Source organism: Grampus griseus (genome assembly GCF_964374135.1).
Source record: "Grampus griseus genome assembly, chromosome: 1".
Taxonomy (NCBI): domain Eukaryota; kingdom Metazoa; phylum Chordata; class Mammalia; order Artiodactyla; family Delphinidae; genus Grampus; species Grampus griseus.
In genome coordinates this window covers 835707-847422 of record NC_139017.1, presented here as the reverse complement: position 1 = coordinate 847422, position 11716 = coordinate 835707, and the positions used below count along the sequence as shown (strand labels likewise).

General features: G+C 63.0%; 1 protein-coding gene across 1 annotated transcript; it reads left to right on the top strand.

Moving 5' to 3' along the window:
• Window positions 1–7560: 7560 nt before the first annotated feature.
• On the top strand, window positions 7561–11276 carry GPR37L1 (G protein-coupled receptor 37 like 1; the record flags this gene model as incomplete). The annotated part of the gene is made up of 2 exons (XM_082657801.1): window positions 7561–8148; window positions 10470–11276. The coding sequence occupies 2 exons, from the start codon at window positions 7561–7563 to the stop codon at window positions 11274–11276; spliced, it is 1395 nt and encodes a 464-aa protein (XP_082513927.1).
• Window positions 11277–11716: the final 440 nt, after the last annotated feature.

The window sequence follows — 11716 nt, the reverse complement described above, 5'->3', positions numbered from 1 at the left end:
ACCTGCCTCCCTGAGTCTGTGCTCATGTCGGCGCAGCAGAGGACCTCCTCCCAGCTCCTAAGATTGAGGACCCAACCCAGTGCAGTCTGCAGACCCGCAGACTTTGTGCTGGTCTGGACAGGAGAGAAAAAAAAGCGAGTCCAGGGGGAATCAGGAGGGGGCCAGATTCGACCCCCGCAACCAGGGACGTCCAGAGTGGGGGGGTCTTGCCTGGGCCGGAAGCCATTCTCTTCGTCCACAGGTTGTCTCACCCCAGGTCTGGGGCAGCTGGCTTGGCCCTGCTTGTTCCTGCAAGCAGAGGCTGGGCTGCGATTCCGGGTGGGAAAGACCCGGCCGCGGTGAGGGCTCCGAGGTTGTCCCTAGCCTCCCTTGCATACAGGGAGGAAATCCACCCCGTCTTTCTCCCCTCCTTTGAAGCACTGCCCCCCTCTTCACCCCAACCTGGGCAATGATTGAGTAGGGCATGCAGTGACTTTTCACCCTAGGAGGGGCCCTCAGGTGCTGGGCTCCTGGCCGCGTGGCCCCAGGGCCCTCAGCGCTCTGAGTCACAGCCCGTTTCCAGGCAGGCCGGACGGCAGGCCCAGGCCCTCCCAACACGGGGGCTCCAGGGGGACCGCGTGCACGTAAGGGTCCGGGGCCACCCGAGGGTGGCTCTTCGTGGGACCAGGGGATGAGGAGGGTGTGAAGGAAGAGGTGGGCGTTTATGAGGAGCCCACTTTGTGTCGGGAGCGCCCCTTAGCCATGCAGTTTGACGTTCAGTACAACACTTTGAGGGAGGGTTTACAGCCAGGAAGGCTGAGGGTCAGAGGTAAGGTGACTTGCCCCGGGCCACACAGCCTGAACCCTGCGTGGTTCCATCTCAGGCTGTGTCCGGACCACCCTCCGACCCCAGAGCGGGAGGAAGTGAGAGCAGCTCTTGGGCTCAGAAGGTCCCCAGAGCAGAAGCCCAGCCATCCTCCCTCAGCACCCCAGCTGTGCCCTGGTGCCAGCCGGGCAGGTGCCACCTGGAGGGGGGCCGAGCCCTTCTCCTCGGCTCGGCTCCGTGTTCATTTGTGCTGAGCCTGGCTGGCAGCTTGTGGCAGGACATCAGGGCGAGAAGGCCGAGAGGACACGGCCTGGGCACCTGGCACTGAATAATCTGCTCGTCTCAGCCCCGGTGCCTGAGGCTGTGTGAGTGGAAGGGGGGCGCCAGTGCCAGCACCTGGGGGTGAGGGGCGAGGGACCTGTGCTGTCTGGAGCTCACCTGTCTCCCAGACCCTCACCACCCTAGCAGAAGCTGCAGTGGCTTCCTGCAGGCCCCCTTGTCACAGTCACAGCTGGGCCTTGGCTCTCCCAGAAGATTTCATTCCGACCCTCCCCGCCCACCCCAGGGCTCTGGAACCAGGTTCCGGACTCCAGAGAGCCCTCTAGCTGCCCGAGGATGGGAACCACGTAGAGGTTTCTGTAGGGAGAGCTACAGAATGCTCAGGGACGCAGGTGCCCTCCTGCCTGGGATCACCTTGGGGGGGGGGGGGCAGACGGGGAGGAACAGGGTGGGGGGTTGCCCTGCATGGGCTTCCCAGGCTCCTCCAGCCTCACCCCACCCTTGCCCTGCCCCTCAGTTCCTGGTCTTGCAATGCTGGGGACCAGGCTCCCTCCTCCCGCTGGGTGGCCCTCTGCTCCACCAGCAGGTGGGATCTTTCTGGAATCACCCTTTCCTCCCCACCAGCCACCTTCCTGCTGGAACTTTGGCTCCACCTCCTTTCTGCCAAAGGAGCCTCCCCTCTTCCACCCGGACTCTGTTCCAGGAGAAACCCCTTCTTCTGCTTTTTTTTTTGTGTGTGGTACGTGGGCCTCTCACTGTTGTGGCCTCTCCCGTTGCGGAGCACAGGCTCCGGACGCGCAGGCTCAGCGGCCATGGCTCACGGGCCCAGCCGCTCCGCGGCATGTGGGATCTTCCCGGACGGGGGAACGAACCCGCGTCCCCTGCATCGGCAGGCGGACTCTCAACCACTGTGCCACCAGGGAAGCCCATGGGAGAAACCCCTTCTAAGGCTCGTCTCTAGGAAACGTTCTTTGATTCCCCAAGACCGGCCGCTTGGCCCCAGCATTCCCGTCTGGTCACCCTCACACACCTCCACCTGTTCTCCTCCTTATGGAGTTGAATTTACGTCTGCTGACCGCTTCTCCCACCCGGATCCTGGGTGTGTTCTGCCTCCTCCAGGGGACACGTGGATTTTCCTGGAGTCACATTTCTAATAAAGGAGCAACTTCCACTTTCGAGCCGTCTAAAACTGGACGGGGCTGCCTGGGATGGAGGGACCTCTCTGTCAACGGAGGCTTCAAAGGTGGCTGGTTGTACATTAGTAGCAGGTGCTTTTGAGTCTGGAACATAGCAGGCATCGGTAAACATCTGTTAAATAAAGGCCAGCGTCACTCACTCGCCTCCTACAGTGTATAAGTATCTCATAAAAATCTGGGATTTTGTTCTGATGGGGCCAGCCAGTTGGGTCCCAAAGTTATGCTGCTGTGGGAGGGTCCTTACCGGGAGACGCTAACCTGGAGGGCCGTCTTTAGGTAAGAGGACCTGACTTCACCACGGGAAGAGAGCCTCCTCTATGGTGAGCTCAGGGTGCTGAGTGCTGGTCGGAGCTCAGCGGAGGTGCCCTGGGGTCTGGAGGGCGGGATGACACGTTGCAGGCCAGATTAGCGGCTCCTCATAACAGGCTGTGCTTATCTCACCGTGGCATCCTGAGCCCTTCCCTGTGTTTGAACATCCCAGCCTCGCCTAGGCTGGGCTGTGGGAGACAGAGGGGAGGTGCTGAGACCTGATTGGAACATGACAGTCTGGGAGAGCCAGCACCGTGCTGGGGAGAGTCCCAGGGAAGGAGCATCTTGGGGTGGTGCGAAGTCTTCCCACTGACCATCTGGGCCGCTGTAAGGCTTCCTTCTGTCGAGGAGGCCAGGGGTTTCCTTCACTGAGGGGACGTTGGGATCCCCGAGCAGGGAGGACTTGGTGAGTAGTTCTGTGCCTCTGCTGACTGTGTGTTCTTTTTTCCTTACACACACGTTCCAAGCAACTCCTGGATGCCAGGCGCTGAGGAAGCAGACGGGGAGACAGGCCCTGCTCGTCAGAGTTGGGTGGGTCTGAGGTCCAGGAGCTCCCCACGTCAGCATTCCCTGTGTCTGCTCCCTCCTACAAGCTCAGCCTCCATTCCACACTGTCTGTTCGATGCAGCGGGCGTTCCTGAGGCACTGCATCGACATCCTCTGGAGGGTTTGCTGAAGCGTGGGGTGCTGGTCCCGCCCGAGTGTCTGCTTGAGCCGGCGTATCAACCAGCTCCCCAAGGCGGGCGATCCAGGGACCACGCTCAGTACAGTGGAAACCTTGCCTTCACAATGCCCACATTCTACTGCAACAGCGTCCTTGTGAGACCTCAGGTCCCGGTGATACTCCTGACCTTTCACCCACGAGAAGGCTGAAGGGCAGAGAGATTCCAGGATGTCACGGCACCCTCTCCTTTTCCCGTGTCCTTCCTCACAATTTATAGTTATGCTATTTGGGGGTTAGTTTGTTCAGTGGCCGCCTCCTTCCTTGAATGTGAATCTCGGGGGGCAGAGGTCATGCGCATGCTGTTCACTGTTTCCCGAGTGTCTGCGACAATGCCTGGAGCACAGTAGGTGCTCAGCAGGCATTTGGACGAGGAATGATGACTGATGGCTGGCTCGTCCTAGAGTTGGGAGCGGGTCCTGACCATCTGACTTTTAGAAGCACACCTAACCATGGCCCTTCACCTGTCCCCCAGTGCCCCTGGGCCCCAGGAGCCCGGAGCCCAGAGGGCTGCCACAGTGGGGTCCCGAGGACACCCCGCCCAGGTCTGGTGCCAGACGGAGGGGAAGGTGTGCGGCGGGGGAGGACTTGTCTCAAATTTACCCCCCGCCCCCACCTCTTTGGCTGCCTCCGACCTCTCTGTCCTTCAATTTCCAAATCTGTAAAGTGAAGGTAATGACAGCACCTGCCTCGTGAGGCTGTGGTAATAAGCGAGTTACCATGGCAACAGCTTATCCTCATCTAGTGCTTCCTGTGTACCAGACACTGTTCTAGTGATGGACATAGACGAGCCCATTTAGTCTGTTACTGTCCCCTCGTTACAGCCGAGGCCCAGAGAGGTTCAGTACTTGCCCAAAGTCACACAGCTCGTAAGTGGCAGAACCGTTGAAGAAGTCATACCTGGACTGTGTGGTTCCGTTCGCTGGACAATGCTGGCTAGTGGAACTTGTTCAAGAAAACGTCAACTCTGAACTGTCTTCTCAGGCGGCACCGCCCTGGCAGCCCCAAGGCCCTCAACGCGCTCCACGCCAGGGGACAGCCCCAGTCCCGCTCCCACCGCCTCCCGCCCCAGGACCTTCCCTGGCCAGCTCACTGGGGAATTCCCAGGGGGCAGGATGGGGAATTCCGGGGATGGAGGAGAGCCCGTCCTAAGGGCTGGGAAGTCTCCGCCTTCCACGTGGCCTGCCTCTGAGTAGGGGACCAGCTTGGTCCAGGACAGGAGTTTCGGCTGGGGAGGCCGACCTGCGAGGGGGCCGAGTTGGGCACCCCAGGAGGGTGGGGTGGAATGGCAGGTGCATCTCCACAGCCCCCGGGGTCGGCCCGGGGAACCCACCCGGTGGAGACTCCGACAGCCGCAGGGTCTGTGGGCAGGGCTCAGAGCGCAGGCAGCCCTGAACTTCCATCTCTGAACATTTGGTTCCACCTAGTGGCCTCTGACATCCCCACTGCCCCAAAGAGCCAAGGGAGCCCAGGACTGGCAGGCGGGGTGCCCTCGCAGCGGCCAGGGTTTACAGAACTCCTGCCCCGAGGTGCAGTCGGGAAGCAGCAGAGGGCTGACGGGCTGGGGTCGGCGCTGTGCTGGTGTGTGCCTGGCCCTGGCGCTCGATTTCCCTGGTTGCAGTTTCCACATCTGAAAAATACGAGAGTTGGTGTAGAGCCTCTTCAGGATCCCTTTTGAACTTCTGTCAGGCTACGCAAAGGAGTGGCTAAGAATTTCAGCTTTGGAGTTGGACAAACCTGCAATTTGGATCCCAGCTGTGTGTCCTTGGGAAAGTTACTTTCCCTCTCTGAGCTGGGGTAAGAATGTAAAGATGAAGTATGATGATTCTACCAAACGTTTACGGTGGCCTGGCACTGGTGAGCGCTCACTAAATGGCTGGTGATGACTCTGTTTGCCCGAACCACCACGAGGCAGGTGCTGGGTTTCAAGGACAGCAGCTAAGTGCCGGGAGCCGCAGGTGTGAAGGCGCTGACTTGCTGCGGGGTGGGCTGGGGGGCAGCCCTCCAGGATTCGGGAAGCACATTCCGAGGGTGGACCCCAGGATGCTCAGACCCCGTGCATCTCCTGCAGTCCTTCCTCGGCCCTTTCCTGAGGCCGGAGAGGTGGAGGTAGGAGGCCTGGCCTCCTTCTGCCGTGGAGGCTGGGGCGGCGACAACGAAGGGGCCAGTTTGGTCCTTGTCTGATTTCTCGATGGGCCTCTCATCTTCGCTGTGACACTCTGAGGCCCAGACAAGCCCGGCCCTGCAGCCCCCATGTCCCTGTTCCCACACGAAGAATAAACAAGAAGAAGGCTGAAAGGTAAGATCTTCCAGAAGCCCAAGATGCTTCCCTTATCTTGCCTGAGGGTGCACGAGGTTTTTCTTCCTCCGCCTCCTCCGTCCCCTTTCCCTGGACCCCTGTTTTCACACAGCACGTTGGGCCTCTGGGTAGCACAGAGCTTTCTGGTCAGAAGGTCTTCTCGGAAAGTCAGTTCTGGGTTGGTCCCACTCCGGGAGCCCCGGCTGGTGTCTGCTGATGGACTGTGAGTGACCTTTGTCTCTGGCCACCCAGATGGCGCGCCTTCCCTCTCTGGCCTCGAGGGAGCAGGAACCCAGCCACTTCCTCTCCTCACTTTCTCTTCGTTTTCTCATGAGTGTGGGAGCTCCTGGGGCCTCACCCTGCGCCCTCCCCGCTAAGTGTCTGCACAGCCCTGGGCAGCCGCAGCCCCACCTCTAGCCCTGTACCTCTGCATCCTGCTGCAGCCTTTCTCTTAGGCCGCAGGTGCCTCTTTCCTGCATCTCTACCCAGACCACTCACCTGCACAAGCAGAGGTTTTCGCCCAACCTCACACCAGACTCTTCACCTTTCCTGCCCAGGTGAGTGTCTCGCTGTCACCGCAGGCCTGGGGTCAGCTTTGACCTGTCCCTCCCACGCACAGCCTTCGGCTTTCCTGGACTCCGCTTCTCACCATCTTCTAGACAGCTGCGTCTTGACAGGTGCCCCTGCCCCAGGCTGCGTGACCCCAGCCGTCGTCAGGGATCCTCCCCAGGGACGTGCTCAAGCCACGTCCTCTGCTCAGCAAGCCGCAGCCCCCCAGTTCCTCCAAGGTAAGGCGTCCACCCCGGGCCTGGCGTACAAGGCCCTTCTCGGTCCTTCCTCTGCTCGCCTCCCAGGCTCCTTGCCCTCACGCCCCTCCCTGCTCCCTTGCTGGCCGCCTTGCTGTCCTCGCGCTGCACCCTGCTGTCCCACCCCCGTGGCTTTGCAAATGCTGCTTCTCCCTGAGCACCCTTCCTTCCCTGTTGTCTGTCTGGGGAGCTTGAAGCCGCTCTTCAAGGTCCATTTAAAAGTCGCCCCCTCTGGGAGGCCCTCCAGATGCCTCCAGCCTCCTCCGGGCTCCCTGGGCGGCTGGTCCCTTGCCTTTCATAGCATCCATCCCTAAGCCATAATTATTTATTTACATATTTATTCCCCCCGACCCTGCACTGAAGGCTCCTTGATGACAGAGGTCTTTTAGGTTTTTGTACCGAGTGTCTAGAACCCAGCAGGTGCTCAGGAAAGACCTGTTGCTGCAAACGTCCGCCCGCCTTGTGTCCGGATCAGAACGCGGTGCTTTAAGTTTCGGGCGGCTGCTCCTTTCAGGGGAACTTTGTGTGGTTCGCGGGAAGCAGGTGGACCCGTGCCCACTGAGAACAGCGATGGTCAGAAGGTCTGGAGTCAGGCCCAGGCCCCGGGCCAGCTGGGCCAGGTTTAGCTCTGGGTAAGTGACTGGCCACCTCTCCAGCCCGAGACACGGGAATGAGGGCGCTCGCCCTGCAGGGCCGTGGTGAGGGTTCATCCAGAAGCCGGCTGAGTGCGGGATCTCATCAGGTTCAGTAAATGACAGCGACAGTGATTATCCAGCCTCCTGAGGAGGGGCCGGCGCCCTGCCTCCACCCCACCCTGCCCCCGCCCCCGCCCCCGCCCCCCAGGACCCCAGCGTCTGAGGCCGGGGGCGCCCGGCCTCTGGGGGCCGCACAGGTCTGAGCGCTGCTGCCCGGGGGCCCGGGGAGGCGTGTCCTGCGGATGGCACAGAGCGCCCTGTGTCCAGCAGAGGGCCCAGCCCTGCCCTGCCTGGTGGCTTAGGGGTGGGGATGGAGGGGGTGCCGGAGCCGGCTGGCAATGCCAGACGCCCGATGGGGGCGGGCCCACCGGCCAGCTGCCCGTCGAGTCGGCCCTGCACTCGGTCCGGCCTCGCCTCCGCTTGTGGGCAGCCACTGCCGCTCATCCGGCCATGCGGTGGCCGTGGCCTCTGGCCATCTGTCTCGCTGTGGCGTTAGCGGCGGGTCCCGGCAGGGTCCCCGGGGGCGTCCCCCTGCGCCGGGGCGGGCGTGGCACCGAGGAGGAGGCCAAGGGGGTGCAGCAGTATGTGCCCCAGGAGTGGGCTGAGTACCCCCGGCCCATCCGCCCCACCGGGCCGCAGCCCACCGAGCCCCAGGTGGCCGCCAGCGCCCACCCGGACCGGGCCGTGGTCCCTGGGGGCAGCAGGCAGGAGCCTCGGGGCAACACGACGGGGACGCCGGGCCGGAGGCTGCAGATCCAGAACCCCCTGTACCCGGTGACGGAGAGCTCCTACGGGGCCTACGCCGTGCTGCTCCTGGCCCTGGCGCTGTTCGCCGTGGGCATCGTGGGCAACCTGGCGGTCATGTGTATCGTGTGGCACAGCTACTACCTGAAGAGCGCCTGGAACTCCATCCTCGCCAGCCTGGCCCTCTGGGACTTCCTGGTCCTCTTCTTCTGCCTCCCTGTCATCATCTTCCACGAGATCACCAAGCAGAGGCTGCTGGGTGACGTGTCTTGCCGGGCTGTGCCCTTCGTGGAGGTGAGTGTGTGTCCCGCTAGAGCCCACGGGGTGGTGGTGGTGGGGGCGCTGCCGGAGGTGGGCTGCGAGGGTGTGCGAGGCCCCGCAGGCCTGGGGCTCTGTCTCGCTGCTTCTCCCCCAAGACAAATGCAGGATTGGCTCCTGGGAGCTCTCAGGTACCCGAGCGAGCAGGCGGGTGTCAGGGCCCTGGGGTCAAGTCTGTGTCCACTCCCGGGAGTGCAAACACGGAAGGAAGGAAAGACCCTCCCTCACTGCGACTCTCGTCGCCGCCATCACCGTCAGACGTCTCCTCCATCCTCTGGAAGGAGAGAGCTGGTTCTGGGGCTGCAGCTAAAGCAGGGACTCTAGCGTCAGCTTCTGTCCCTGGCGTATTGGGGCGTCCCTGGGCAGGTCACAGCTCCCCTCCCATTTCACTGTCTCCTGACCAGAGGGTAGACCACTTGGCCCTCCAGCTGCGGCTCCAAGGTGCCCACTGGCCCCACCTCGGGGAACTTCCACGCTGGATGAGCACGTGGGTGTTGATAGATGTGTTGCTCACGCGGATCCAGCTTAATCAAAACAGTGCAAAGATACACCAATATGTGTGCATTTACGTGGGACACAGCGAGGCCAGCATGTCTGCCCAGGAACGGGAAATCAGCCTGCGGCATTCTGCATGTTACTTACGCTGTGGGAGGAGGAAGAATGAGCGCTGGGGTGGCTGTGGCCTCCCTCCCCGCAAACGCTGCTTTCCCCCCGAGACAATGGGAGATGCTGAGTGAGTGGGCAGCCGGCCTGGGTGGGGAAGGAATTAGGATCAGCGTCTGGACACTGTCCTATTCCCAGCTCTGTCCCCGTCCCATGACTTAGCGATGGTTTCTTATCCGGACAGACTGTCTGAGGCTCAGCGGGCGGTACAGCCCTTTCCTGACCTTCCCAGCCCAGGGAGACCACCTAACGGTGGCCCCAAGTTGCTCAGACCTGAAAGAGGCCCTCCGGCCGGGGACAGCCCTTGCATCTTAGTGACCTGGCACTCAGAGCCCAGGAGAGCTGTGGGAGGTCAGAGCCAGGGTCTTGGAACTGGGCAGACTGGGTCAGAGCCCGGGCTCTGCTGAGTGGCCGTGGTTAGCCACTTAGCCTGCCCAAACCTCTGCTTCCCTCTCTGTGAGTCGGGGCTGACCACCATCACCATAGCTGAGTGAGTCCCTGAAGGCTCACATGTGTGACGTCTACAAAGGGCTTAGAACTGAAATAATTTAGTACGTGGTGGATTTTACTGGGAAAGGTCTAAGACCCCTGTGAGCGCTTGTCTGCATGGAGCTGGCGGCCGAGGAGAGCCCGGCCCTGCCCCCTGCCCCCTGCCCGACTGTGGGTCCCAACACACCTGATACGCAGGCTGCCGCCTAACCCCCTCCACGGCCTGGAGGACAGAGGTGACCCCTGAGCCCTCCCTGGAGGCTGGGGTGACGGGTGAGAGTGGAGGGACGAATGCACCGCCCAGCACCCTTTTGTAGGGAGGCCCCAGGAGACCCCAGGAGGGAACAGGAGGCAGCTAAATACAGCTTGGGGCCATTTTTGAGATGCAGGAAAGGAGAGGACGTGTTGTTTAGCCTGAGTCCTGGCCTGGGGCCTGCCTGGAGATGGGGCAGGAGCCAGCCGGAGAGGGGAGTGCTTGGACGGAGGGGGAACTGAGCACAGCCCTGAGTGTGCCCAGCCATCATCTGAGCTGGGAGCACCGCCCCAGCCCCGTCACTTCTCTCTGCCACTTTCTTCCCTGCTGCTCTGGCTTCCTCTCTGCTCACAGGGTGGTTTTCCTGTGTGCTCTGTGAGCTGCCTGCGGGGAGTGGGCACAGGCCCACTGCGTCCCCACTCGGGCTGGCCCTGGGCCTCTCCGGGCAGGGCGAGGAGGGTGGGAGAGTGTATGCCCTGCACCCCCAAGGCCACTCCCCCCATGGACGTGGTGGCTGAGGCCATCCAAGCACCCGCAGGCCCAGGAGCCCTACGTCTCCGTCCATGTTTGTCCTCAGAGATGATTTCCCAAAGTCTCGGGAGCACAAGGGGCTGTAGGGCCTAGGTCGCTCGTCCCTGGGCCCAGAGGCAAGGCAGCGGGCGGCAAGAGTCGGGCGGCCGGCAGGGGAACCTCAGCTCTGCCGTCCACCAAGGCCCTGGTCCCGCCTGAGCCCGGTCTGTCCCGTCAGACCCTGGCCGTGAGATCTGAAATGCCCCTGAATGGCGGTGCCACCACTGTCCTTCCCACGCCTGCCGTGCGCTTCCAGTCTGAGCCAGCCCCTCGGTTGCCTGGGGCTGACCCCCGCCTCTCCCCCCACCACGCCCCCTCGCAGGTCTCCTCTCTCGGCGTCACCACCTTCAGCCTCTGCGCCCTGGGCATTGACCGCTTCCACGTGGCCACCAGCACCCTGCCCGAGGCCAGGCCTATCGAGCCGTGCCCGTCCATCCTGGCCAAGCTGGCGGTCATCTGGGTGGGCTCCATGACGCTGGCTGCGCCCGAGCTCCTGCTCTGGCAGCTGGTACAGGAGCCCGGCCCCGCTGCGGGCCCCGTGGATGCGTGCGTCATGAAGCCCTCCGCCCGCCTGCCCGAGTCCCTCTACTCGCTGGTCTTGACCTACCAGAACGCCCGGATGTGGTGGTCCTTCGGCTGCTACTTCTGCCTGCCCGTCCTCTTCACGGTCACCTGCCAGCTGGTGACGTGGCGGGTGTGGGGCCCGCCCGGCAGAAAGCCGGAGTGCCGGCCGGGCCAGCAGGAGCGGCGCGAGGGCCAGCTCAGCGGCACCGTGGTGGGCCTGACCGCCGTCTACACCCTCTGCACCCTCCCCGAGAACGTGTGCAATGTCGTGGCCGCCTACCTCTCGGCCACGCTCACCCGCCAGACCCTGGACCTCCTGGGCCTGGTCGGCCAGTTCGCCACCTTCCTCAAGGCGGCCGCCACGCCCGTGCTCCTCCTGTGCGTGTGCCGGCCGCTGGGCCGCGCCTTCCTGGACTGTTGTTGCTGCTGCTGCTGCGAGGGCTGCGGCGGGGTGGCAGCCACCGACGGCCCCGATGCCAAGCTCCAGACGGGGCTGTCCACCTCTGTCTACTTCCACAAGCCCCGGGAGGCGCCCCCGCTCCTGGCCCTGGGCACGCCCTGCTGAGGCTGGCCGGCCGTGGCAGGGGGAGCTCTGTCCAGAGATGGACTCGGCTCCCCCGGCTGGGGTCTGGGTATGTCGGAGCCCCCGGCCGAGCCCCTTCTCGGGGGCGGCCCGCCTGTCCTCTTGCTGGGGGGCGGTGATCCCCCAGGTCCTCAGAGCTGCCCAGAGACTCTCCATCCCACCGACTGGGAGCCAGAACCTCACCTGGTCCCAGCCTCACTCTCCCCTCTCCATCTGGAGCCCGACTACACTTTACTTTGCCCCTCTCGGCATCGCCCATCCTGGACGGGGGCCTTGGGGGCCAGCAACCGGTCTCTTCTCTGCACAGGATGGGCCCAGCCCTGGACGCCCCCTCCAGGTGCCGTCTCTTCTCCAGGAGCATTTCTGTCTCTGTCCTCCTCCTTCTCTGACGTACCCTGGTTGCCCGGTCCCCCCAATCCCGG